Here is a 26,273-nt window from a genome sequence, read left to right as displayed (position 1 = left end):
GAGAGTCCTCCAAGAGAGTGGGAGAATGAATAGCAGAGAGAAATTTAGAATATTTCTGGGCAGCATCGAAGGCCCTCTTGAAGTTAGTAGAGTTAGTGATTCTAAAGTTAGATCCATTACCATGCCAGGTTCCAGCCTGGACTACCCCTGGCTGTATTCAGCCATTTAGCTATAAACACGCAGTTGGTTTAACACACAACTGATTCTTCTAGAAAACACCAACTCAGCACCTATTGTCCATCAGACCATACATGGGGTAGGGTGATCCAGATTATGGGTGCCATCTTTGCCCTAAGGGAACTCATGGTTGATCCAGGGGACAGAAAACATGAAGTTCAAGGGGGTGAGCATCGAACAAGGCTCAGTCCAGAACAGGATGGGTCCAGCAGGGGGCTGGGTTCTTTCTTCCTGTAGGATGCAAGAGCTCAGCTGATGCCACTATACAACTTAGCAGGCAGAAGATGCACCAGAATCTTCACTCTGGGAGGCCTGGAGAACAGGGGTCATCGGGCTGACACCCCTGGAAGGAGTAGGGCATCTGTGAAGGGTCTGGAGGAAGCAGCAGGTGGAGCACAGCGGGAGAGGCCCCTTTATGACTTAGTGAATGATGTGGACCTTGACCTCTGCCCCAGGTCATGACCTCAGCTCAGCCCTTGGACCTCAGTCACCTGACCACCAAAGGGCTTCCTACAGCACCCATTACTGAGCCTGGCTCACTGCCAGGGTCTGGGCTGCATTCAGCAAGCAGGAAACACATGATGCCTATGCTCACCTTTCACAGACTCACACCCAGAGGCTTTGGTTTGCTCTGGGGCTGGGGAGCAGGTCTGGGTTGAATCCAGGCAGAATATATAGAAATGAGATGTCTTAATCACTTTTCTCATCACTGGGACAAAATATCTGATACCCACAAGTTAAAAGAAAAGAGGTTTCTCTTGGCTTATAGTTAGTTTGTAGAGGTTTCAGTTCATAGTTGGCCTGCTCTAAGGCAGAGCAGCGTGGGAGGGGGACAAGATGAAGAGCTACTCATGGCGTGGCAGACATGAAGCAGGGAACAAAGGGAGGAGGCAGGGAGGGAGACACACCTTCCATGCCACCCACCAGATATCCACCTCTTCCAACCGGACCCCACATCCTGGTAGCAAGTCAGCTGTCAGCCCCATAATCCAATCACCTTCCAGAAGCCCTACCCATGAGTGCATGAGTGCATGAGGCTCTTTGAGGGCATCTAGATATGAATCATGTCATGAGGGAAACCCCACCCTGCCTAAGGGGACAGCCTCAGCGGGACCTTCAGACCCTCCTGTGATCCTCTAACCCTTTTGGGTTTTTGGTCCAGGTCTGTTTGTCTGGCTGTGGGGACCAGCAATACAGCTACCCCAGGTCCTTCAGATCCCATTGCATGACTAGTAGGCAGGGCCAGCATGTGACATGTGACAGGGCTGGGAGGAGCAGAGGCCTCCCTCCCTCAGGTAAATCTTGGCTACCTGGGTGGTTGGTGAAAAGTGGATGCACAGCAAGAAGAGGGTCCTGAGCTAAGTTCCCTAGCCCAAACTGACACTTGGGCAGCAGAGGAATTTGTAACCATCATTCAGATCACAGTTTACAACATAATAAAAATGCAAATTTTATAGAAATGCATTTGTGAGAAGTGGAAGTATCTCAAGTGTTCTCTATTTATCCCCATTTTTGTTTTTACATTTATTAATGGCTGCTTTTCATAAGATTGGAAACAGATACCATGCATAAATGCTTTGAGATATCTTTCTTGTTCCTTAGCACTTTCTTCGGGGCATTTCTCAGTCTCAGGGGTACTGTAGTCCTCAGCCTGAGAGACCCAGGCTCTCAGACTGGGTGGGTTCTTGAATCCAGGGATAGCACCAAACTCTGGAAATGTATGTACAAGCCTTTGAGAAATTTTAATTTGTAAATTAGGCACAATAAGCAATTAAAAACAATAACTAATGCTAGAATAATTATACTGCCAGCTTATTTAAAACTTATGGGTGATTTATTTCTAAAATTTGCCATGTAGTATATTCAGACCCCAGTTGACCATGGTAACTGAAATGGAGGAAGGCAAAGTCCCAAATACTTAATTTCTTCCAACAGAAAAAGTAGGCCTTGGGGAGAAAACACCTTGTAGAGAAAACTGGGGAGGCAGGAGGACACAGTGGGGGTGCCCAGGCCAGCATCTGGAAACAGGTCTAAAATGGCTTTATGGCTTGTAAAAGTAGGCGTTACTTTTCCATCAGCCACATGGCTCACATTCTGCTCGTTTGCTTAGTTTCCACACACAGGGTTGCCCAGAGCTTTCTAAAGCTAGGATTCAGATCTGCAGTCACTGTGTGACTAGCCAGAATTGACCCGGCTGAGGCTCTGGATCCACAGAGCCCAGGATGACCCCCTCCAGGGCATCAGCCTCCTCCAGCTTCCTGGAAGGTCCTGGGAAGTGGTCCAGGTAAAGGCTGCAGTACCCAAGGCTCGGGGCAGGATGGCTCCAGGGGGTCTCAGCCTAATCGTCCTGAGCTCACTCTTCTTGGCTCCTCTCTGTGCAATGCAAGGAAAGATACTGGGAAAGCAATGCCCTGGATGTGAACTTAGATGGCTAGAACACCCGCCCTGGCCTCTTGATACAGTCCTCCTGCCATCATCATCTGTAGTCCTCACCCTGCTCGGCTGACCTCTGTGGCACTTTCCTCACTTGATACATGGCATCAGATGCCGGCCACTGTGCCCTGCAGGCCACTTCTGACCTGAGCCTGTTTTCCTACAGCCTGCAAATGGACACTGCTTTCATTTCTTCCAACATTTTAAGATGTCTGAAAAACAAAACACAAACACAAAAGCAAGGGATTTGTAATGTAGTTGTATGTGGTCATCAGGGCTCACCTATGTACTGTCTGACCCTTTCCAGGAAGTTTGGTGTTATCGTTTAGCTCCAAAATGTCCCTCAAAGTCTCATGGAAGGTGACTGGATCATGGGGAGGTATATGCATCACTTGATTCTTCCCAGAGTGAGTTCATAGCTGAGTGTGCTGTGAAGAGGTGGGGCCTGGTTGGAGCTAGGTCACTGGAGCATGTCCTGCAAGTGTGTGTTCTTGTTCCTGGCTTTTCCCTTCTTTCTCTGCTTCCTAACAGCCATGAGTTGAGCAGCTTTCCTTTCCCGGGCCCTTTCCCTATGCCGTTTCTGCCTTGGAGCTAGCCTACCAAGACTGAACCCTCTGAAAACCTTGGAACAGTATAAAGCTCTATTCCTGTCAGTTGTGGGTGTCAGGTATTGTACCCAGTGATGGAAAAGTGACTGATGCTTGTGCTGACCCCAGCATTGTGTAACTAATGTGGTGGTGTTCCTGGTGTGATGTTTGTCTCTTTCCCCACATTCACTATGTAAATTCTGTGAAAAAAGGAACTTTATTTCACTCTGTCTGTCCCCAGATCTAGAGAAGGACCTGACTAAAGCAGATATTAAGGAAAAGGGGCTTTTTGGGAACCCTGGCCTTGCATGGAAGAAGGCTCAGAGAAAAGGGAGACACAAAAGTGCTTTTAGGGAGGAAACTTGTGAGGGAGGGTGGTGGGCAGGAGGTGCATGAGGGACCAAAGGGCCCATAAGCAAGTTGTAGACCCCAGGCAGGTGGCCTCGACTGGTTTGTGCAGTGCCACATCCTATAGGACAGCACAGTGAGACTGGTGGAATGATAGTAAACACACTGTAGTTAAGATAGCTTCCAATTACTATGACAAGTGTCCCCACCCTCTCGTGTCTTTTGTGCCACTCCACTACTTTCTTTTCTCCTTCAGGAAGAATAATAGGGCTTTGGGATTTAGATTTATCAGGCCCATGATAAGGCAGCCCCACCACTGAAATCTGCTTTTGCATATACTGTATATTGATTCTGTTCTTGTTGCAAGTGTATTTATCTCCATTGCAATGTAAATAATTTCTGTTAACATGCAAAGATGTGTTTATAAATTCAGTATTATTGATTTTCCTCATGCTGCAAACACATTTATCTCTTTGTTAATGAAAATGTATCTAGCAAATAGTTAGATTGATTTATGGGGAAAGGTGTGGGGAAGATAGGAGGTGGTGCTGAGCTGCGGATTGTCCTTGGCCACAGCCGAAGGAGACATGGAACTTCCCATGTGCAATGCTAGGAACTGTTCTCAGACCCAGAGGATGATTACAAAATCCTTTTGCAAGGCAGTCTGATATACTCATGAGTGTCAGCTGTGCTTTTGGCAAGGGAAGACTCAAAATCAGCAATCCAGGGAAGGAGATATAGAGAAACAGCTCCCTTTGGTCCCAACTTTAATTTCAGCAGACTTGGAGGAGAAGGTAGGCTTTGCCATGGGAAAATCCCAATACTAAGCATCATCCAAAGGTGAAGTAAGGTGTGGCCAGTAGGCAGAGCTCTGGGAAGCCACATGTTGATACTCACCAGCCAGTCTGGCCTGCAACCGAAGCTTTTGTTTTTTGTTTTTTTCCTCATTGAGTTTATTGGTATATTTTAGGTATACAGTACATTTACATTCATTACTGGGATCTTGTACCTTTACATGACTAATCTTGGTTCTCATGTTTTTCCTCTTGTCCCTGCCCTCTCTTCACCCCTCCTCCCCTCCCCCTTTACGAACACTTCATTTCCATTTTTTTATTTTCTCATATTTTTTTCTTTTCCCTTATTAGCTTTCCCCTACCCTTCCCACTTTCCCTACACCTTTATCCCCTTTCTTGCCATTTCACATTGTCCATTATATCATTAGGACCTTATGTACTATTATAGTTTATTCACACCAGAGAAACTATTCGGTATTTACACATGTGTGACTTATCCTCAATATGTATCCATTATCCTATGAATGAATCTAATTTATCATTTTTTATGGCTGAGTAATATTCCATTTATAGAAAATTACATCTTCTTGATGGGCAAATGGGCTGTTTCTAAGTTTTAGCTATTACAAACTGTGCCACTATAAACATGGGTGTGCATATATCACTGTGATATGATTCTTTTAATTCTTTTGGAAAGATACACAGCAGAGGGATGGCTGGGTCAAATGGAGCCTCTAGTCCCAGCTCTTTGAGGTATCTCCATATTGATTTCCATAGTGATTGCACCAGTCTGCACTCCCACCAACAATGGAGAAGGGTTCCTTTCTCCCTACAACCCCGCCAACATTTGTTATTGTTTGATTTCTTGATAGCAGCCATTCTTTGTGGGCTGGAACTGAAGCTTTTGCAACCATTCTTCCTGAGCTGCTCCTTGCTCAGCTTTAGCAAGGCCTCTTTGAAGTTATTACCATCATGTCCACAAAACGAGAGTGTAGATTGCCTGCCAGTGGAGTTTCTGCTCATCACTATTTCAGATTTCTCTAAGTCATTGGGTTTCCCAGGTACCTAAAGTGTGTGCTGTTGCTAGGACCACAGATTAGGTATTGATAGGAAGTATTTGCATCTACCTTGGCAGTGAGATGGGAGCAGGATGGGCCTCACTTTTCTTACTGAGTGGACCTATTGACCATAGGGGTGAAAGTCTCTGATCATAGGATTCTAGAAGTGGCAACGTGCTGCCACCCACACCTGCTGCCACCCAGATGTAACCACTCCAACCATTGTCCACAACTCCTCTGCCTTTCCTCATGATTCAACCACTTGAGTTTCTCATTGTAATCCAAGCAGAACACTCAGCATTTATTATACATTGGCTCTGTGCTAAGTGTATGTCTAGGATCATTCTCATTCATCAACTCTGGGGCAGGCATGAGTTATGAAAAGCAAAACCTCAGACATTAAATGCTCTGCCCTGGTCAGTGCTTTTGGGACTTGCATACAGTACAGTCGCCCAGAGGGCTGTGAAAACACAGAACTGCTGAGTACCAGCTCCAGAGTTTCTCTTTTTCTTGGTTTGGGGTGGGGACTAAGAGGAGAGACTGAGGACCACATTGAAAACTACTAGATTATATCAAACAGTTAAGGCATCTAAGGGCACAGTGCAAATCCATCTCTGTCAAATTCTAAACACTGTGTCTTTGTAGCTGATAAGAGTCACCTCATGGATTGTGTCCTGAGTGAGCCATATTTTCACATGCTAGGGTCTGCCTGGGTGACCTCTTTTCCTTCTGGAGCAGCCACCTGGGGTTCTCCCTGTGGTCATCTCTGCCTGCCCTCCAGGACTCATAGCTTTCCTTAGCCATGGCCCACAGATTAGCAGCTCCTCCCTTGTGACTCTAGGATTTCCCTGAGTTCCTCATGGGGTTCTGCTCTGACCACTCACCTGCCCCTGCCATGGACCCCAGCCAGAGTGTGCTCAGCATTCATCCCTTGCTCCAGCTGCCACTATGGGCCACCTACATGGCATCCAGGAACTGTTGGAGGAAGTTCCAGGGTGAATGACTTTATTGGGGTGCATGGTAAACTCTAGGTTGACAGAAACCTCACCTGCACGTGGCAGGTGTGTCCTTTATCTCTCTGTGCTATGGGTGCCTGGGCACTTGTTAGCAGTTGCTGTTGAAGAGATTGGTTCAGTGAAGTGCTCTGTTAAATGTGCTGCTTATGCAGCCTCCTCCTGGAAAGACTGCTTTCCATCCAGGTGGGCTTTCTAGCTGGCTTCAGCATCTGTCCAGGCTCTAGCGTCTGCATGGCTGGCTGTCCTCACTTTCCTTGTTAAACTGCACTCTGACAAGAGGATGACTGCTCAGGGAGGTGACAGCTTTGGTGTGTGCCTGCCATCTTCTGCTGGCCTCCCAAATAGCTCCTTATAGTTGTATTCACCCTGAAATACAATGCTAGTCGTTACTGTGTACAGGGCATGCTAGTGAGTGACAAAGCCATTGTTGACAGAGAGAGGGCATCTGTGAGGGGAGCTATTGCCGTGCCGATGTGCAGCGGTGAGAGCTGATGGATCTAGCCTTGGGGTCCCAGTAGTGAGTTTGGCACAGGATACTTTGGGGCTGGAACCATGATCCACACTGGGACAGAAGGGTACTCAGAACCATAAACATTTGGGCTGCCTTCTTGTCACCCAAAGAGGTTCTCCAAGCTTCTGGCTGTGGCCACCATCATGCATAAATACCAGGGCAAAGATGAAATCTCCATTTCAAATGCAGGGATGTGCAGGAGCGCAGAGCTCCCGGCAGGCAGTTATGCATTCATCCCGTGCTCATGGAAACTGCAGTAATTTAGAGTAGTTCAGTATTTAGACTCAACTGTGTAATTCATCCTGATGTTTCCCATTCATCAAAGCCTTGTGTTTGTTTGTATTACCATGAGAAAAAAAAAGTGGGGAGGGAGGTTCCCCCTTCTTTCATTACAGGCAGATGATGACAGAGTTGTAACCCTTGGGGCCCTTCAAGCAAAGGAACATCTTGCTTCAATTAGATATAAATAATGAACAATAATTAGAAAGATTTCTTCATCGAATTTGTTATTTTATGTTTCCTTTCATCTGCAATGTTTTGAAACAAATACTGAGCTCGGTTGCTATACCACATATCTGGGACCAAAGGAATGCTGTGGAGAGTGTACCCAAAGTGTGCAGAGGAAGAGAGACTCACCGCTGGCCCTTCTGGGTGCCTGCTGTGACAGCCACTGTTAGCCTGAGTCCTGGGCCATGGATGCAAAGACAGGGCTGCCTCAGAGCCCGGCCTCCTGATTCTTAGTCGACAGGGGGCCCAGATGTCTAACCCCAGCTCTGAATCATTGCTTCCAGTGCTTGAGTGCCTGTTGCACCAGGCAAGTGATTATAAACTCATAATGGACCTCTGCTTCCACCCTCAATTTGCAAAGGCTTGGAAACAGGACAGGGACTTTAGTCTGCTTGTCTTGGTCCATAGTATTAGTGATTGTAGGAGGTGAGCAGGCAGTTAGAGTCAGGGCTCCCACTTACCCCTCCCCACCCCGTGCTGCCCTCTGACATCCCAGGGAGATCTTGCTGTTTGTGAGATGCAGAGATGCCATAGAAAGCTGAGGGTTGGGGTAGCTTCCCTGGGGGAGATGTGGCAGCTGGATCTTTGAGGGGCCTGTAGAAGTGTGTGTGGGGTGCATGATGGAGATATAGGAATTCTGGGAAAAGGGGACAGCATAGCCTGGCACCATGGATGGGGCATGGGTGGCCTTTCTCATTTTGAGTTAGACTGTGGTTCTGTGTGGGTTTGAGACAACTGTCAGAGAGCTTGGAGGGTTGTGTAGATCAGGTTGGGAAGATTGGCTTTTCCCCAGGGTGCAGTGATTCAATAGAGGGATGGGTAATGATAAGGGTTGATGAAGAGGACAGAGTAAGGTTTCCAGTAGAGAAATAAATAAAGAGTGGTCAAGCTGGAGCCTGGCTCTCCACTGGGGTTTTTATTTTTGCAAATCTGTCTGGCTGTGACATTCTCTCAACATGCTTCTGGGTAAATGCTCTTCCAGGAGCAAGTGAGAACTCTGCACCAGTTGTTCCTTCCCGCTCTCACTACAGATGGCCCTGGTTAATGATGGTTCAACTTATGAATTTTTGACTTTACAATGGTACCAGAGCAATAAGCAGCCAGTAGAACTGCACTTCGAATTTTGAATTTGGATCTCTTCCCAGGTTAGTGGTATGTGGTGTGATCCTTTCTTATGGTGCTGGACAGTGACAGCAAGCCACAGCCTCCCCGTTGGCCTCAGGATCACAAAGGGAGACAACTGGCACTCTGCAGTGTGCTATGTGGCCAGAGATTTTTTGTATATGGGTATTGGGTAACTTGCATGAGGAATTCATTACTCTCTTACAGGCTTTGTGTTGTATCATTTTGCCCAACTCCAGGCCAGTGCCAGTGTTCTCAGTATATTTAAGGTAGGCCAAGCTGAGCTATAATGTCTGATAGATTAGATGTATTCAATGCATTTTCAAATTATGATGAGTTTATTGGTTTGCAACCCCATTATGAGTTGAAGAGCATTTTCATTTCTCCTTCTGAAAGGAAATCTGTCGCCAGCTTGGCCCTCTCTTCCTAAGCTGCTGATGAGATTTTCTGATGCGCTCTCTTCTTCCACCATGAATCAAGCTTGATCTACCTGCCTCTCCTACACTTCCACTTCCAACACATCCAAGACCTCAGAAGTGCTGTGTCTAATCTTCAGCATCTTATAAATAATTGTAACATTTGAAAATCAGGAAATCTCACATACAAATCTGATTTTCTTTATTTAAAAAAAGAAAAACAAGTTGCCTGGGGTGAGGTGGTTAGAGTCAGTAATTGGTGGAATGCCAGTACATCTGCAAGCTTTGGCAGGGATGCCTCTTCATTGACACACCCTCTTAGTGTGTGCCTGTCGTATGCAGCACTGAGTGTCAGGGCTCAGCCTTCATCATCATCATCGTCTGTCTTGCTAACGTGGTTCTTTCCTATTCAGCCTTTGTGGGCTTCGAATTGGAGACATTCACTGATTAGTGTCTTGTGGTACCCTACTCCTTTACATTTTCTAGATGTCCACAGTTGACTCTAAGCTCCCTGATGGCAGGAATCATGTGTTACTCATCTTTGTATCCCAGGAGCTCAGCACGGAACCTATTATTACATGTGCTGTAGCCTTATTGAAACACACCTATAACTCTGAGACCTGGCAAGTCCTGCTCTAGGTTTTAGGGGCTCCTTCTGTTGGACTTTAGGTGTGAAGAAGGTGGATGGCAGACCACTGTAGGCATGGTGCTCAGAAGGATGGGTGTTGGGGGGGTGCTCCTAGATCTCTGCAGTGTACTGGGCAACATGTATCCATGCTTCTCTGCATTTCAGGACATTTCAGGACCTGTCCAAACAACTGGAGATGTCTTATGGCACCGTCCGGGATTCTGCTGTTTACGAATACTTCCGTGCCAAGGGCACCAACCCCCTGGAGCAGGACAGCACATTTTCTGAGCTCTGGCGGACCATCAGCAAGAACAGAGGTGCTGACAACTGCGTGTCCAGTCCTTCAGAAGGCATCAGGAAGGTAGGTGGGAATCTCGCCAGGTACATGTGTGGGCCATGCATATGTTGTCCTTAAGGTCTGAGATACCTTTCCAAGATGTATCTGTCTTAGAGAAGCCATGTCACTTGCTATCATGTTCTTCAAGTGGATGCCCATTCTTGGCTGCAGAAGCAGAGGGCTTCTCCTTAGCTGCTTTTCTGTGTTTCTGAGGAATGCTGGCTGGGCAAGAGAGGGCAAATTCAGTCAGAGGCTTGGCTGTCCTCATGGGCATGAGGGTTGGTGGCACAGCAGACCCTGCCCCCTGGGTTGAGAATGCTTAGTGAAAGCAGAAGTATAGTGCTAGTCACAAGGTGGATGGAGCAGGGGAGGAGTATCAGGAGAAGGGCAGAGAGGCCATCAGCCTCTGTATCGGGTGATTTCCCAGTGACCTGCACTGAGCGCCACTGTCACATGTACGGATGAGGATCAGAGACAGTCATGCTCTGGGTTAGGTTCTGACTCTGCAATGCCTGGGAGTCCAGGCTCTGGCGTTGGCATTGATCTGCCATGTGGTGACATGCATGGCCTTCCAGAGAGGAAAAAACAGTGGGATGAAGACAGATGTCATGGAAGCTGTTGGAGGTGGTGTGATTCTGTCCAGGACACCCCTCATGCAATGGCTGCAGTCTCTGATGTACTGCTGCAGGTGTGAGATAGATGTGCAGCCCAAGGTCAGCACTGCCACCATACCATCTCTCTGCCCAGTTGCCTGTGTTGCCCTTTATTCTGCTCTGCCTTCCCTCCTACTTCTGTTGCCTCTCTCTCTCTCTCTCTCTCTCTCTCTCTCTCTCTCTCTCTCTCACACACACACACACACACACACACAACCTCTGCCTCCCTCTCTGGCCACTCAGTGACCATCTGGCTTTCCTGCACAGGTCAGGGATATAGGATAGCTCAAAGAAAGATTTGAGACCACCAGGGCTCACTGCCCTGCTCTTCATGAGGAGCAGGATCCCCAGAAACCTTTTGGCACCCCTCTTCCCAGGAAAGAGCAAGAGGCTTAAGCTCTACCTGGGAAACTCTTGGGTGTCAGGGCAGAGTGTGGCCTCAGGTGGTCTCGTGGGTTCTGGGTGGGGTGAGGACCTACTGGAAATATGCTCCTGCATAGCCTTTGGATGGTGGGCCTTTTCCTCATCATTTAGCCATGCTGAGCATCAGAATGTGCCTGAGCTCTGGAGCTTGCCACTGTGGATACAAATACGTTTTCTACAACTCACCAGTGGTGTGAATGGAATGCAACATTCTTTCTCCAAGTCTGGAACCTCTTGGCGCTGAGACAGACCTGAGCAACTTCTCCTTAGAGACTTCAGATATCTAAAAATACACATTATAGTACATTTTGAATGTTCATGTTGAACCAGAATAATAGAATGCAGTATAACAGTGCTGTCCTGAGGTTTACAAGATTTATTAAACCTCTCAATTCTGAGTCCACTGCTAAGATGGTCTAACTCCAGCTCAGGGTCTCCTTTCATGCCCGAATCTCTGTGGTTGTAGGTGAACTCATTTGGAGACAGTGAACCCACAGTTGATTTAAGACCTTACCAGAGTGTGAGCCCTGGACTGGATGGCCTTCGAGTTCCCTTTCCCAGCTGGCTTTGTCTGTGAGGCAGAGCCAATCCTCCATCCACAAAGGGACTTACGAAGATTCATTGCAACAGCGCTTCAAAAAGCACTTCTTGTAAAACAAAAGATAGCTACTTTAGCACAAGGCACTTTAAAAAGGGGATATTTACAGCATGAATAACCAGTATCCCATTAATATCAAGGGTTTATCATGAACTTTCACAAATCAATAAGAGACGCTTGAACAATTTAATAGAAAAATGAGCAAAAGACTTGCACAGGACTTTCACAGAGGAGGCAACATATATGGCCAATAATCATAGGAAGAGCTGCTCAAGTCATTAGTGATCTGAGAAATGCAAATTGTGATCATAAAGATACATCATTTTATACCAATTAGACTGGCACAAAATGAGAGGTGGTGGAGAGGAAGGAGTGAGTGGTGTTTAATTATTGGTGGGAGTGTATTCAGTTCAATCACTTTGGAAGAGAGTTTTTCATTCTCTTGTAAAATGGGACATCACATACTCTACGGCCCATCAATTCCACTCCAGTGTATCCACCTCAAATAAATGCCCACATACACTTCTGCAGACAAGAAAGGCCCATAGCATCATTGCTTATAGAGCTCAGACCTTGGAAACCATCCAGTTGACCATTAGCAGGGTAAAAATTATTATCCACAATGAAATGCCACTGCATTGAATAGGATGCATTGAATAGGATGGATGGACCCTAGCAAAATAATATTGAGTAAAAATGTGTTATAGAGAATTTCATATGGGTCAACTAATAGAAAATAACACACACCATCACCCCCTTTAAAAAATGTATGGCATGCTACCATATACTCATAGTGGTTGCTGCAGATGGGAGGCACAGAGTATCGGGAAGGGAGAAGTATCTTGTTGGATGTAAATCAGAGTCAGTGTCAGGTTCAGGCTAGCAGTTTCCTTTTTCTTTTTCTCGTCTCATTATAACATATTTTAAAGGATTTAATTATAGAAGAGGGCTATGCCTGAAGAAATGGACAGATGCCCTAAAGCAAGGGTTATGATGAATACCATTTTGTGGACCTCTACCTACTCGCCTAAATCAATCAATCGATCAATCAATCAGTCGATCCAGACCAAGACAGCAGAGTTCGGCTTCCCGCAGTACCAGCCTCTTCCTTTTTTGCCTTCCCTGGTGTGCTTCAGGAAGGGAAATGCGCATCACTAAATCCCTATGGATGGTAATAAATCTGAAGATGGGTCATCCAGGAAACACCTTTTCCTTGTCCTACTCACCCTAGCTCATTAGTGGCACATTGTTCACAACTGGTGATTCTTAACTCTTGTAGTCACTTTCCTCATCTGTGGGACAAAATACCCAACACACACAAGTTAAAGGAGGAAAGGTTTATTTCAACCCACGTTTCAGAAGTTTTAACCCATGGTCAAATGGCTCTACACTAGGGTGCCATGACAGAGGGGCATAGTGAGGGAAAAGCTGCTTGCATCATGGTAGCCAGAAAGCAGAGAGAGAGAGCAGAGGGAAATATACCCACTGAGGGAAATGGCCCTTGGTGACCCACCTCCAACCAGGCCCCACCTCCTGACAGCAAGCCAGGTACATCACTCCATGATGCAGTCACTTTCCAAAGCCCCGCCTCTGACTGCATGAGGCTCTTGGGGGCCATTCTTGATCTAAACTATAACACTCGCTTAGGTTCTTACTCATGCACACAAGTGTAATGAAACAGGTGGTGAAGGATGCAAATAAGGAAATAAGTAGTAAAGGATGACTTTTCAGTGCCTACAGCTTTGTGGTACAGACTATTCCTTTTCAGTACATAGGATGTGTTACTTTTATGACATCATCATTTTATAAACTCCAAGCTGGCTTTGGGGTCACAAATCTCCCTCGTGCATTTGAATCTGCAAGAAAAAAGGAAGACTGCTAGTACTAGACAAATGTTACGAGTTTTATAACTAGTATTATAAAAGCAAGTTTATAGTATTGTCAGAAAATGAAGTGTGCTGCTGTACTTTTTATTGGAAAAAGTGCTCAGTTCACTCTCTCTCAAATTCTCCTTTATGTTTCTGTTTGGGCGACAACTGGATCAAAATGTTTTCTTTGCCCTGTCGCTCGCTCTGGAGCTGTCCTTCCCTACCCCACCAAAGGTCCCCCTGGGCTTGCAGAACACCAGGCTGGAAATGGCCATTCCCAAAGTAATGACCATGCCTTAAATCCAGAAATCATAAGAGAAAAAATCCAGCAAATAGGAACTATAAGCTGGAGTCACTGTAAATCCCAAATAAAGCCTTCTCTGTGCAGTGCAGGCGGCTTGGCAAAGGCGAAGAGCCACCCAGCAAGGGACTTCTGGGAACTTCTTCAGCCATAGAATGACCATCACACTTCTAATTTCCATTTGCTCTTTGGCGAGTTCCATTTCATTTTCAGAAAGTACAGGGTAGTGGATCAGTGTCTAATTGGTACTGACATCAAGGAGCTTGGTGTCTCGCTGACCTTGGATAGCTGCTGTTGTTGTTATAATTATTATTTAACTTGGAAAGACTGCACCTCTTAAATGACTTGAAGCCAATTTACTTGAGATAGTTCACAAGAGGTGCACACTTTTCTACAGCATCAGAACAGGAAAAGAGTTTTGTTATGATTTCCCCATGGCTGGGATCCACTCTTTTAGGCCATTGCCACTAAGGCAAAAAGGAGCGTGGACCTCACTGGGTCCTGTGAAAATAGCAAGAAGGAGTTTAGAAAGAAAGACTGAAACACACACCTCTAATAGCAAACCTGCCTGCCAGCTGGTGCATCTCACTAAATATTTCAGCCTTCCTGAATGTATCCTCTGTTTGCTGTCTGCCTGATAAGGCACAAAACATCTGGGACATAGCTCTCACCCTTTATTAGAGTTACCTTCCTTCTACTCCTTGCTGGAAGGGACAGGGAAATAGTTGCCAGGATGTTCCCAGTAGGCTGTTTTCCTACCCTTGGTAACAGATCCTTCAGGTCTTTCTGAATATGTCAAGAAAGAGGAGGCAACTGCAGCCTTTGTTCCCTCCATCACATGCACCTCCAGACCCAAGGAAGACTGGACTATGGGTTGGAAAAACTATGGTCCTGTTCCTGAGTCTGTTTTTGTCAATAAGGCTTTATTAGAAAAACAACCCCACCCATTCAATTACGTTCCATGTATATCTGCTTTCCTATTACTTCAGCAGGGTTGACTTGTGTGACAAAGAACATAGGACTTGAAAACATAAAGTAGTTATTATCTAGCCTTTTACAGAAAATGTGAAGACCCTGTGATCTAGAGTAGAACTCTTTCCATTCATTCTGCAGCTCCCCACCATCTCGTAGCATATGATCTCTGCTCTTTTTCATCTTTTCTGGGTCTATCTCTGCTGGCCTAAGAGCTTCTCTCCCCATATACTAGGATCCACTTTTGTCCCAGCCTGGCCTAGAATCCCCTTGAGATCTAATAAGCAGTCTCTCTTCACCAGGCATTGTGCCAACTGATTTGCATATGTGACGGCTTTCATCCTAAACAGACTATTTGACAGCCATTGTCTCAAAAAAATAATACCCCGGCCTCAGAAATTTTGAGTGACTCACTGAAGGTCACACAGACACGAGTTAGTGGGGGCACCGGCACCCCTGCCTCACCCCAATATTGCCTCATTTCACAGGATGGCATCACCACTTCTGTCCCTCTGTGTGCTCCCACTTTTTTTTTGCATACTCTTTACGTATGCTTTTATTTCCCTTCTACTTTCACAGCAGTGTAGCAAGATGTATTCCTGCCTTCCACTGTTAAAAGCCCTACCCTTCCCTCCATGTGTCGCAGCAGTGATTATTTAAGTTTGTGATTTTATTTTTTGGTTTCCAAACTATTACAATCATCAGCTAGAAAAACTTTGAGATGCATAATTGAGCTTACAAGTGGTTCAAATTTATATGATAATAATGATGTCAGCAAAAGTCAGACTTTAATGTTGCTGGCAGGATTCTTTTTTCTTTAACTTGATGAACTCTATCAAATCACATTCAGCATAACAAAATTTTTGTGCAATGCCAGGGCTGACCTGTACTGCCAATTGATTAAGCCTTTCCATAAATCAGACCTAATATTTAATAACATTGTCAAATAGGATATAGTGTTAATAGTTTAAATGTCAATCTTTACAGCTCATTGAGCTCTTTGAATAAATAGGCGAGAAGCTCATCTAAGGCTCTGTGGCTGGAGATAGTATTTTTCAGAAAGAAGTAGATTCTGAGGCCAGTGGTCTTCACAAAAGGTGATTTTTTTTCATGCAGTGAATATTGCCAAGATCATAGAGCGTGAATGCAAATGCAGAGACAAAAATGGGCCCACAACTCTTATTATTTCCACTGCTGAACTAACGCTTGCCTTGGCAATGCCTCTCAGCACTTGCACTTTGCACTTGGTCCTGTCCCCTTCCTTTCTGCTCCTTGACAAGGGCTGCTCTCTTCATATACCCTCCCTCCTGAGTGTCAGGGACCATGTCTTGTGGCAGCAAGGGTGGTCTCTGGAAGGCCCATATTCTTCCATGGAAAATGCAGATACTTTAGTCTCTCTGTCACCGTCCATTTGGAAGGACCAGGGGACGGAGCTGGTCCTGTGGGTGGCAGCACCCTGGTTCCATGACAGGCTGGGAGTTCCTGCTGAGGAGAGAGGGGCTTATATGAGATGGTACTTCTCTGTGTTTTGGGGCCACTTGGGTCAGAGATCAGGAGGATTTGGCCTAGACATTGGGAAGGGTATAGTTCTGACCTCTCAGAGGGAAAGTCTGGTAGGATCCACATAGCTGTCCGAGCAGAAAGCACTGGCAGTGCTCTCAGTAGCAGCAGCTAGTCTTGTAGTCATGCTTCGTAGCAAAATGATGTCCTTTCCCTGCTTCCAGGTCAATGTGGGTCAGGAAATCTATTTGGCTTCTTTTTTCTCAGCCTCTCATATTACCTGATAGCTCATTTCTATACCTTTTATACTTGCTTAAAAGCACTTTTTCCATTTTGCAAGTTGGATGATCTCGTCTCTTTATCCGTTCATTTATTCATGTACTCACTTATTCATCCACTCAAGTGGTGCAGTTGGAGTAGTTTCTGCCTCAGAGTGAGAAAATTCGAGTTTAAATTCTACGTGCAATCTAATTTGACCTGTAACTTTCAGCAAGTGAATTCACCTTTTTGAGCCATCTGTGGCTCTTCAGAAAAGCTTGCCCAGCTTAGAGGTGAGTTTATGAAGGTGTAAAATCTAAAAAACTCAATGCAGATCATAGCCCAAGGTGTATATTCAGTAGATATAACCACATTCTCTGAGCTTCTATCATAACTGGAAAAAAGAAGATGAAAAAAATTAAGACAAGTAGCAGTTAGACTTTTTATGAAACACAATTGATGTATAGATAGATGTACATATATTAAATGTCCATTTTATGAGTTTAGGGAATTGTAAACAATTGTTTTAATCACCACCAAAAACAAGCTATAGAACATATTTGTCACCTTCTAAAGTGTTCTGTTACTTTTTAGACACTTCTCCCCACTCCCAGCAGCAACACTACAGATTTCTAGAAATACAGATTAATTTTACCTGTTCTAGTTTAAAGAAAATCAGGTTGAATATATGTATTTTGGCCTGTTTCACCCAACAAAATATTTATGAGATTTACTCGTGTAGTTGTACATATTAGTACTGTACTTTTTTTTTCTTTGAGTAGTATTCACTTTTAAGAACAAATCTCTGTTTTCTTATCCATTCATTCTCCAGTTGATATATGTTTCTGCTGCTACCAATATAGGGCTATAATGAGTAAAACAACATGAATCTTCTCACACAAGTTCTAAGTGGAGATATGTTTCCATTTTTCTTTATTCAATACCAAAATGTTGAATTCCTGGGCCATAAAGTAGCTGTGTACTTACTGCTATCTGAAAGCACCTAATGACCTCCAGTGTGGTCGTACAGTTTCATGCTCCCACTAAAAACACACTGCTTGCAAAACTGTAAGTCCCAGTTGCTAGACATCCTACCAGTATTAGTCTTGTCAGTCTTTGGGACTAACTAAATTATAGCCAATTTTAACTTTGCAGCTTAACTTTAGCCAAATCAATTGGTGTGGACAGATACTGTTTAAATTTGGTGACTGGTGATGTTGAGCATTTTTTCATATTCTTATTGGTCGTCCATATATTTTCTTTTGACAATGTGAGCTCAAGTCTTTTCTGAAATGTTATTGGGGTTCTTAGCCTTTCACTGCTGATTTATATGAGCTTTTAATATATTCTGAGCATAAATCCTTGATGAAATAGAAGTACTACAAATATAATTCTTAGTAATTTTCCCATCCATTTTCTTAATGTTATCTTTTGAAGAGTAGGAATTTTTAATTTTGATAAAATTCTAGCTGTAGTTTTTTTCTTTTATGGTTAATGGTTTTGTGTATGTATGTGTCTTGTCTGAAAGTTTTTCCCAATCCAAAGCAGCAAATTTTCTTCTAGAAGTTTTTACATTTAGTTTTTCGTTACATCTGAAATTCATATTTGTGTATGTGATGAGGTGTGGTCTAGGATTCATTCAGTGTACGTGTGTACAATTGATCTGGCTTAATCTGTTAAAAACAGTATAGGATTTACCTCACAAATAGATTAAATAACTTGATTGAAAATCAACAGACTATTGTTGGTCTATTTCTGGTTCAGTGGCCTATCTCTATTCTTTTTTATTAAAAGTTTTAAATTTCAAATATCTAATTTTTAAAAATTAAAACTATTAGTACAGTTTTATAGGGTATAATGATTACATTTATTATTAGGAGTTGATACTTGTATATAACACATCTTAATTCATTTTATTCTTATGTCAGTACAAAAATGATCACTAAAGTAATTCCTTAAATTAGATTAAGTCTCCAATTTTTGTTTTGTTTTGTTTTATAAGGTATTAGAGCGGTTCTAGGTCCTTTGCATTTCCATTTAAATTTTAGAACCATCTTCTCAATTTTCTCAAAAAAAGCCTGCTGGGATTTTGATAACTATTACATTATAGATGATTTGGGGAGAATTTATATCTTAAAAATACTAAGTCTTCTCATCCATGAACAATTCAACATAACTAAGTTTTAGTTTATTGATTTTCACTACTTTTTAAAAGTATTTTATTGACTTCAGGTTTCTGTAAACAATGTCTTTATTTACTTTGCTTATAATTTGCTCTTCAGTGTTCTTGACTCTTACAATAATACTCAAGTCATAGCATTTACACTTGTTTCTTTCCTAATACAAGCTGTACAGCTGTACATTTTCCTCTAAGTACCGTTTTAGTGGCATCTCTCCAGTTTTTATATTGTTTTCATTCTCAGTTGAAAATATGAAGTCTCTATAGATAGTGATGTACTGTCTATTTAACAAAAGCTAGGGAAAAAAAAAGAGTTTGAAAGTTTTCATCCTAAAGGAATGATGAATGTTTAAGGAGGTGAATATGTTTCACCCTAATGAAATCATGCTGTACATGTACCATAATTCAATGATGCTCCATTGATGTGGGCAATTTTATGTATCAGTTAAAAATTTAAAAATAAAAAGAGAACAAGTATGAAAAGATTTTAAACAAAAATATTGAAATTTCAAAACTAAATGTTTTCAGGAAATACCTACTGAATTCTAGAGGACAGCAGACGGCTGTGAGTTAACATGGAAAAGAACATGGGAGCACCAGAGCAGGGATTTATTCACTTGGTGAGGGTGAAAGCTTCCTAAGGCAGTTTCACTGTGCACACACATTTTATAATCCACATGCCCCAGTGTCTTTTCTGTCTTGAAAATAAGTCTGAGAATATAAGACAACAGTGTGAACTGGGAAATAAAATACACAGAAAATTAATAGAAATCAGAGAGGCAGAAGAAGACAGTTAAACTCTATTAAATGTATAGTTTCTTTGTAGGAGAAAAAGGCCAATTGATATTTTCACTACTTAACAATTGCTGCCTTCAAACCACCTTCTTTTTTTTTTTTCTCATTGAGTTTATTGGTACATTTTAGGTATACAGTGTAGTTACATGCATCATTGGGATCTTGTACCTTTACATGACAAGTCTTGGTTCTCATTTTTTCCCCTTACCCCTGCCCTCCCTTCACCCCCTCCTCCCTTCCCTATTTACAAATACTTTATTTACATTTTTATCATATTTTTTCTTTTCCCTTATTTCCTTTCCCCTACCCTTCCCACTTCCCCTACACCTTTAGCCCTTTTCTTCCTATTTCGCATTATCAATTATACCATTAGCATCTTATGTACAATTAAATCGTTTCTCTGGTATCAGACCACCTTCTTATGCTAATAGTTTCAGGAGATTTAGTCCAGGGTCAGCAACAAAGACAGGGTAGGGGGTATCATGATGCCCAACTTGAAACTATACTACAAAGCCACTATGATAAAAGAAGCATGGTACTGGCAAAGAAAGACCCAAGGATCAATAGAGAAGATTAGAAGATCCAGAAATAATCCCAGACACACTCAGCCACCTCATATTTGACAAAGGAGCCAAACACCCTCACTGGAGGAAAGATAGCCTCTTTGATAAATGGTGCTGGAAAAACTGGGTTTTAACTTGCCAGTTATTAAAACTAGGCCTATATATTTCACCATGCACTAAACTAAAATAAAAATGAATCAGAGATCTAAATATTAAAACAGAAACACTAAACCTGCTGGAAGATAGATTAAGTAGAACTCTTGAAGTCATTGGCATAGGAAAAGACTTTATGAACAAAACCTCAGTTGCACAGGAACTAGCACCAAGAATCAACACCTGGTATCTCATCTTATTGAGAAGCCTCTGCATAGCAAGAGAAACTGCCAACAGAGTGAAGAGACCACCTACAATGTGGGAAAAAAATTTACCAGCTGTTACCCAGACAAAAGAATGCTATATAGAATATATAGAGAAATTTTTAAAAATCACACCTTTCAAATTTAGAGACCCAATCCAAAAATGGGTGTCTGAAATTAATAAACATTTCTCAGACAAAGAAATAGAAGCAACAAATAAACATTTGAAAAAACATTCAACGTCACTTGTCATTTGAGAGATGCAGTTGAAGACAATGTTGAGATTCCATCTCACTCCAGAAAGAATGGCTGCTATCAAGAAAACAACCAATAACAAATGTGGACAGGGCTGTAGGAAAAAAGGAACCCTTCTCCACTGTTGGTGGGAGTGTAGACTGGTGCAACCCACTGTGGAAACCAGTGTGGAGATACCGCAAAAAACTAGGATTAGAAGTCCCATTTGACCCAGCTATTCATCTTCTGGGTATATTTCCAAAAGAATTAAAAGCATACCACAGCGATATATGTGCACCCATGTTTGTAGCAGCACACTTTGTAGTAGCTAAAGCTTGGAAACAGCCCAAATGCCCATCAACTAGTGATTGAATAAAGAAGATGTGTTATTGTTGTGTGTGTTTTTTTTTAATATAAAATGGAGTATAACTCAGCCATAAAGAAAGATAGACTAAAGATATTTATAGCTGAATGGATACATCTTGAGGCCATACTCTTAAGTGAAATAAACAGGATATACATGCGTAAATATTGAATTGTTTCTCTGGTGTAAGAAACTGAAAGTGTAAATAAGGACCAAACTGCATATTAGATATTATTAAACAGGAAGAAAATGTTCAAAGGGGAAGGGGAACTGGGTGGGGGGATGAAAAAAGAATTTTAAAAAATGCAAGCAAAGCTTTTATAAATATGGAAGGGTGGAGAGGTTGAAGGGAGGGCAGGGGAATGCGGAAAAAATAAGAACCAAGATACATCATGTAAAGGTAGAAATTCCCAATGATGAATGTGATCATACTGTATACTTAAAATGTGTCAATAAAGCAGTGGGCAAAGGGAGGAGCCATGAAGGTAAATATGTCCTTTCAGGTCACACTTCAGTGACCCACCTCTTCCACCTCGACCCACCACCTCCGAACAGCACATTCAGCTCTGAGCTCTTCAGGGTATTAATCTCCTGATTAGTACAGTTCTCCCATGATCCAGTCATTCCAAAACTCCACCTCTGAATTCGTGATTCTTTGGGAGGGGGGGAGGTACAATCTAGATATAAACTAACACAATCTCAAGCTTTCATGACCACCCAAATACACACAGAAATATGCTTCAGTAACCCTCTATATGGTTCTCACACCAATTAAATTGAAAATTAATTTTTTTTTCTTTTTGGTACCAGGGATCAAACTCAGGACCTTGCACTGGCAAGGCAGGTGGCAGAACCACTGAGCCAAATCCCCGGCCCTTGAAAATTAATCTTAATCATCACAACATGCTTTAACTCTGAGGTCTGACTCAACTCCAAATACACTTATATATCCCCCAAACCCTTATCATTGTTAAAATACTGAACAATTTTGAGAGGAAAATCTTTAGGCTATATGTTTATAATTCATATGTAGTAAATACCCACCTAAAAAATCCTAAAATGTACAGAAGATAAATATGCAGAAGAAACCCAATCAAAAAAAATTTTTTTATCTAACTCCAGAAATTCTGTCACATGTTTCCCTATTCTTCTTTGAATTTCTACCATAGTTTATATAATTATGATGTTATAGAAAATATACTTTATCTGGAATTACAACAGTTTTGTAATAATGAAAACTAGTGATTAATGTATCATAGATAGATTTCAAGTAGTATATCTAAACTTTTCTTGTTCATCATTTGGCTTACTTTCAATTCTTCACATATATAAGTAACATTGTAGTGAGCATCTTCATGACTAATTTTTAAAAGTTACTACATTTATTTCTATAGGTGTAACTCAACAATAGAGTTATGATGTCAAAAAGGATATAAATTTGTAAAGATGCTGGCAAAATATTACTGAGCATTGCCAGAAGAAGGACTTTAAATTACTTATATTCTTTTTTGGGGCACAAAAAGTATTCAAGTTTCATTGTTTTCTTCCCCTACTAAATTGCTGTGATATATCTTTAGAAGGAAAAATCCTAATCATTTGTCAACTTTTTGGTTAAAATCAAGTGTAGAAGGATAAATTTTTTTATGTTGGTATTTATCTCCTTTTTTCATTTCCTTTACTGGGTCTTCTCTTTCTCTTTGCAGATATGTATGCATGTGTATGCATATATATTTGTTGTATTTTACTTTATTATTTTGGAGACTAGGGTGGAACTAAAATAATTTTCTTTTCCATCCTTGTTTTCTTTGTCCCAGATTAGGCCTTGCCATCATGAATTGTGATGCATGAATTGTGGCAGGTCTGGGGAAAAGGTGTGAGATTTGGCTGGAGTCTGTTATTGTTCAGTAATGAAAAGTAATGTACATGCAAAGCCCTTCCCCCAAAATGTATTTCTGCAATGATTCACTATTTGATTTTTTTGTCTTTTATTTATTAATTCATTCAATTATTTGTCAACTCATTTTCTAGTGCTGATCTTAGTTAATTAAGTAAAAGTGGATGTTGCATTTTCAGTCTAAAAACAGTTAAAATTGATGTAATGTCAAAGGGAAAATGAAGATTGATTTGAGATGTACCTTACAATTTCCTTCCTTCCTTTACCCAGGGTCTCCCTTCCTTCCCTTGATGCCTTTGTCTATGTTTGGGCAATCAGGAGATCAGTGTAATCCTAATGACTCTCATTAGAAGGCTTGGATGGATCTGATGTGGGCTTATGCTTCTCCCTGGGGTCAGCTCAGTTGTGCTTCAGCCCAGATGTTCACTGATGAGGACACTGACATCCCAAGAGGGCATGGGACTTGCTGATAACCCAGCTTGGATCAGTGTCAGACACAGGCCTTGAGGCTCAGACTTTTCTCACTGTGTCATCCTTGTCCTCATTCTGTGAGTCTGTGAAATGGAGGAGACATGGGATCAGAATAAAGGCTTGCCTTGCACCTGCTCCTGACACGTGCTCTAGGTGCTCTAGGTGTCCCTTCTTGTGTATGTGTGGTGCATGCTGCTTAGAATATCACCATTATTTCATCTGCCAGGGTGGTTGCTACTCTCCCTCCTGCCTTGGTGGGAACATTTCCTTTTCTTGAGCCTCCCCTGACTCTGCTCCTCCCCTCACCATGCTGTACGTCCCAGAGAACAGCCTCACCAGATGCTACCCAGGCCTCAGTGCCCTGCTCTGTCTGTCACAGCTCTGCCACACTCAGAGCTTCTCTAGGGTTAGCTCCACCTCTTATTCATGATCTAGGGCAGAGGTAGGCATGAGGATAAAGCATATTAATATTCAAAGCCTCTTATGCTTAAAAAATCAAAATAAATGTTCATTGAGGAAGAAATGAAAGTGCATGGAAATGCAGACAGATGCTCATGATTGTATCAATCAGGACTGCTGGGTGCCAGTTTCATGGAGAGCAAGGAGGGTTGAGGAAGGCCAGGGTGACAGGGGTGGTCTTCTTTGGTCCTGAGGGGCTTCCTCAGTCTCTCTGGAGCTCTTTACCACAAAGTTGACCAAGTTGGCCCCTACACGACCCCTTGCTGCTTATTCTGTTTGATAGTGATTGGTTTGGGACAATACAGTCCAAAGATCAAGGAAAGCCCCTTCCTGAGCTTCCCTTATTAAATTACTTTGCTTTGGGTTTTGAACATTGCCAAGCAAATCTCATTATGAATTTTTCAATTACTTTGTTTTGCAGTTTTCATAATTTGGTAGGGTAAGCTCTGGAGTCAAACCAATATCTGTGCCATCACGCTAACTTTGATTATTTTCAAACTCCTCATTAGAGCAAGTGGGAGGACATTGGCTTCCCTTAAATCTTATTTTATTTTCCAGAGATTTCTGCTGCCCCATAATTTGCTTTGTGCCCTGGTCTGATAGGCTTCACCTTAGCGTTGGCTGTGAATGTAGGCCGATTCCGTTCTGTTTGTTTCACTGAATATTATGGCTTTGGGTTTTATGACTTAAGTTTTTGCATTTTGAAGGGAATTGTTTTGTTATTTGATTACATAAAAACCAAGAAGCGATTTGCTGATGAAAACCATTGTGATTTATTGCGTCAGTCGGCTTGTTGGCCATTTTCACTGAGCTTATTTTTATTTCCATTTTGTTGGCATAGTGTTTGTCAAGGAACAAACAGAGACAGGGAGGAAGGACAATAGCACTTATATAGAAATGTGTACAATGACTTGAGCACTTAATCTTCACAACAGGAGGGTGGATTTACATTCTGCAAATAAATAGGCAAAGCTAAAAGAGTTTGCCCATAGATTATCTAATCCTTTTTACCATCTTTGTGCTTCATTATTATTATTATTTTTTATAAAGGCATTTACCTTTTTCAGATTTTTTTTTTTGTACCTGGGATCGAACTCTGGTCCTTGTGCTTGCGAGGCAGGTGGCCGAACCACTGAGCTAAATCCCTGTGCTTTATTATTGTTATAACTATTATTACCATTGTTGTCATCATCATCATACCGTCCTCAATAATATAAAACATATTTGGGAAGAAATAGTGATATCCAGTAGGATGGGTTGAATAGATTTAATAAAGAAAAGAAAGGGTGGGAGAGAGAGAGAGAAGAGGCCAGGTATCTCAAAATAGAAGAGCAGTCTCCTTGGGAGGAGAAAAAGGAAGCAGATATGTTGTTTGACCTGGGAACAAAAACCTTCAGCAGTGGAATTTGGCATCTCTAACATCTGAAGAGTCCTTGTGAGAAAGAAAACTTGGACCCATGCCATGCAGCCCAGATGCCAGACTCAGTTACACAGGGTTGTGATGAAGAGGACTTTTCTGGAAAGTGTAGAGATGTCAGTGTCACTGGGATATGTGTCAGGATCTCCATCAGGTCCTGAAGGCTTTGAGCCAGTGAACTGTTAGGACTCCTTCACTTAGCAAAGTTGTACATCTTAACGGGTAGGCCCAGGGCTTGTGCAGGTGTGTGACTGAGTCCCTTTTGGATACTGTGGTCCCAAAGTGGCCTCTTTTGCAGCTCCTCAATGTTTTCTAAAGCTATACTGAAAGCTCTGTCTCTCAAGGCTGCCATTATAGCAAAGGCCGTAAAAGCATACTTAACCACAAGTGCAGTTCCAGAATGAGGCTCTTCGACATAACCCGCTCCCATGATCTTCCAGCCCATTAAGGGATGTTCTTTAATATCAGTTGGGAACAAATGCAGTTTTGCTGCTTCTCTCTCCCTCTGGCATCATCAGAGTTACCAGTTCCCCATAACCCTTTATGATTAGAGAATTATTAAGAGGAGATTTTTTCAGATGGCAAAACTGCCCTGGCCTCAGGGCATAGTTTGATGGTTTTCACTTGAACTTTATCATAAGAAAGTCAAATACTCAATGAGGGTAGCATAGTATAATGAACAGAGTATGAAATTTGAGTGAATAAGAACTGAGTTGGGTTCTTGCTTCTGTCCTTTGCCAGTTATGAAATCTTGGGAAGGTTAACTAATTCTTGACAAATAAGAATAATAATACTGGGTCTTCTCTGAGTTATGATAAAGATGAGCGGAATTAGCACTGTGCTTCAGAGTATACATATCAGCACCACGAAGTTCAAAGGGTGAGCCCTATTCAAGGGCCCTGGGAACTTCTTGGAAATGCTCAGGCTGTCCTCTGGCCCTGATGAGTCAGAAGCTGAGGGTGGAGGGGTGAGCAGCCTGGGTCCTAGCATCCCTCCAGGGGACTCTCTTGGCTCCTTTGAGTTTGAGAACATCT

The 26,273-nt window shown here is 42.6% G+C and overlaps 1 protein-coding gene across 2 annotated transcripts in view; it reads left to right on the top strand.

Moving 5' to 3' along the window:
* Grid1 (glutamate ionotropic receptor delta type subunit 1) overlaps positions 1-26,273 on the top strand; it is a 652,399-nt gene that overhangs the window by 600,188 nt on the left and 25,938 nt on the right. For both annotated transcript variants that reach the window (XM_033761721.1, XM_033761719.1), the window contains exon 12: positions 9,763-9,958. In XM_033761721.1, coding sequence (XP_033617612.1) covers positions 9,763-9,958 — 196 coding nt within the window. The remainder of the gene's footprint in view (positions 1-9,762; positions 9,959-26,273) is intronic.

Source organism: Fukomys damarensis, unplaced genomic scaffold (assembly GCF_012274545.1).
Source record: "Fukomys damarensis isolate Sample0158 unplaced genomic scaffold, DMR_v1.0_HiC HiC_scaffold_1, whole genome shotgun sequence".
In the NCBI taxonomy this organism is placed as follows: Eukaryota; Metazoa; Chordata; class Mammalia; order Rodentia; family Bathyergidae; genus Fukomys; species Fukomys damarensis.
This window is presented reverse-complemented; position numbering and strand designations above follow the sequence as displayed.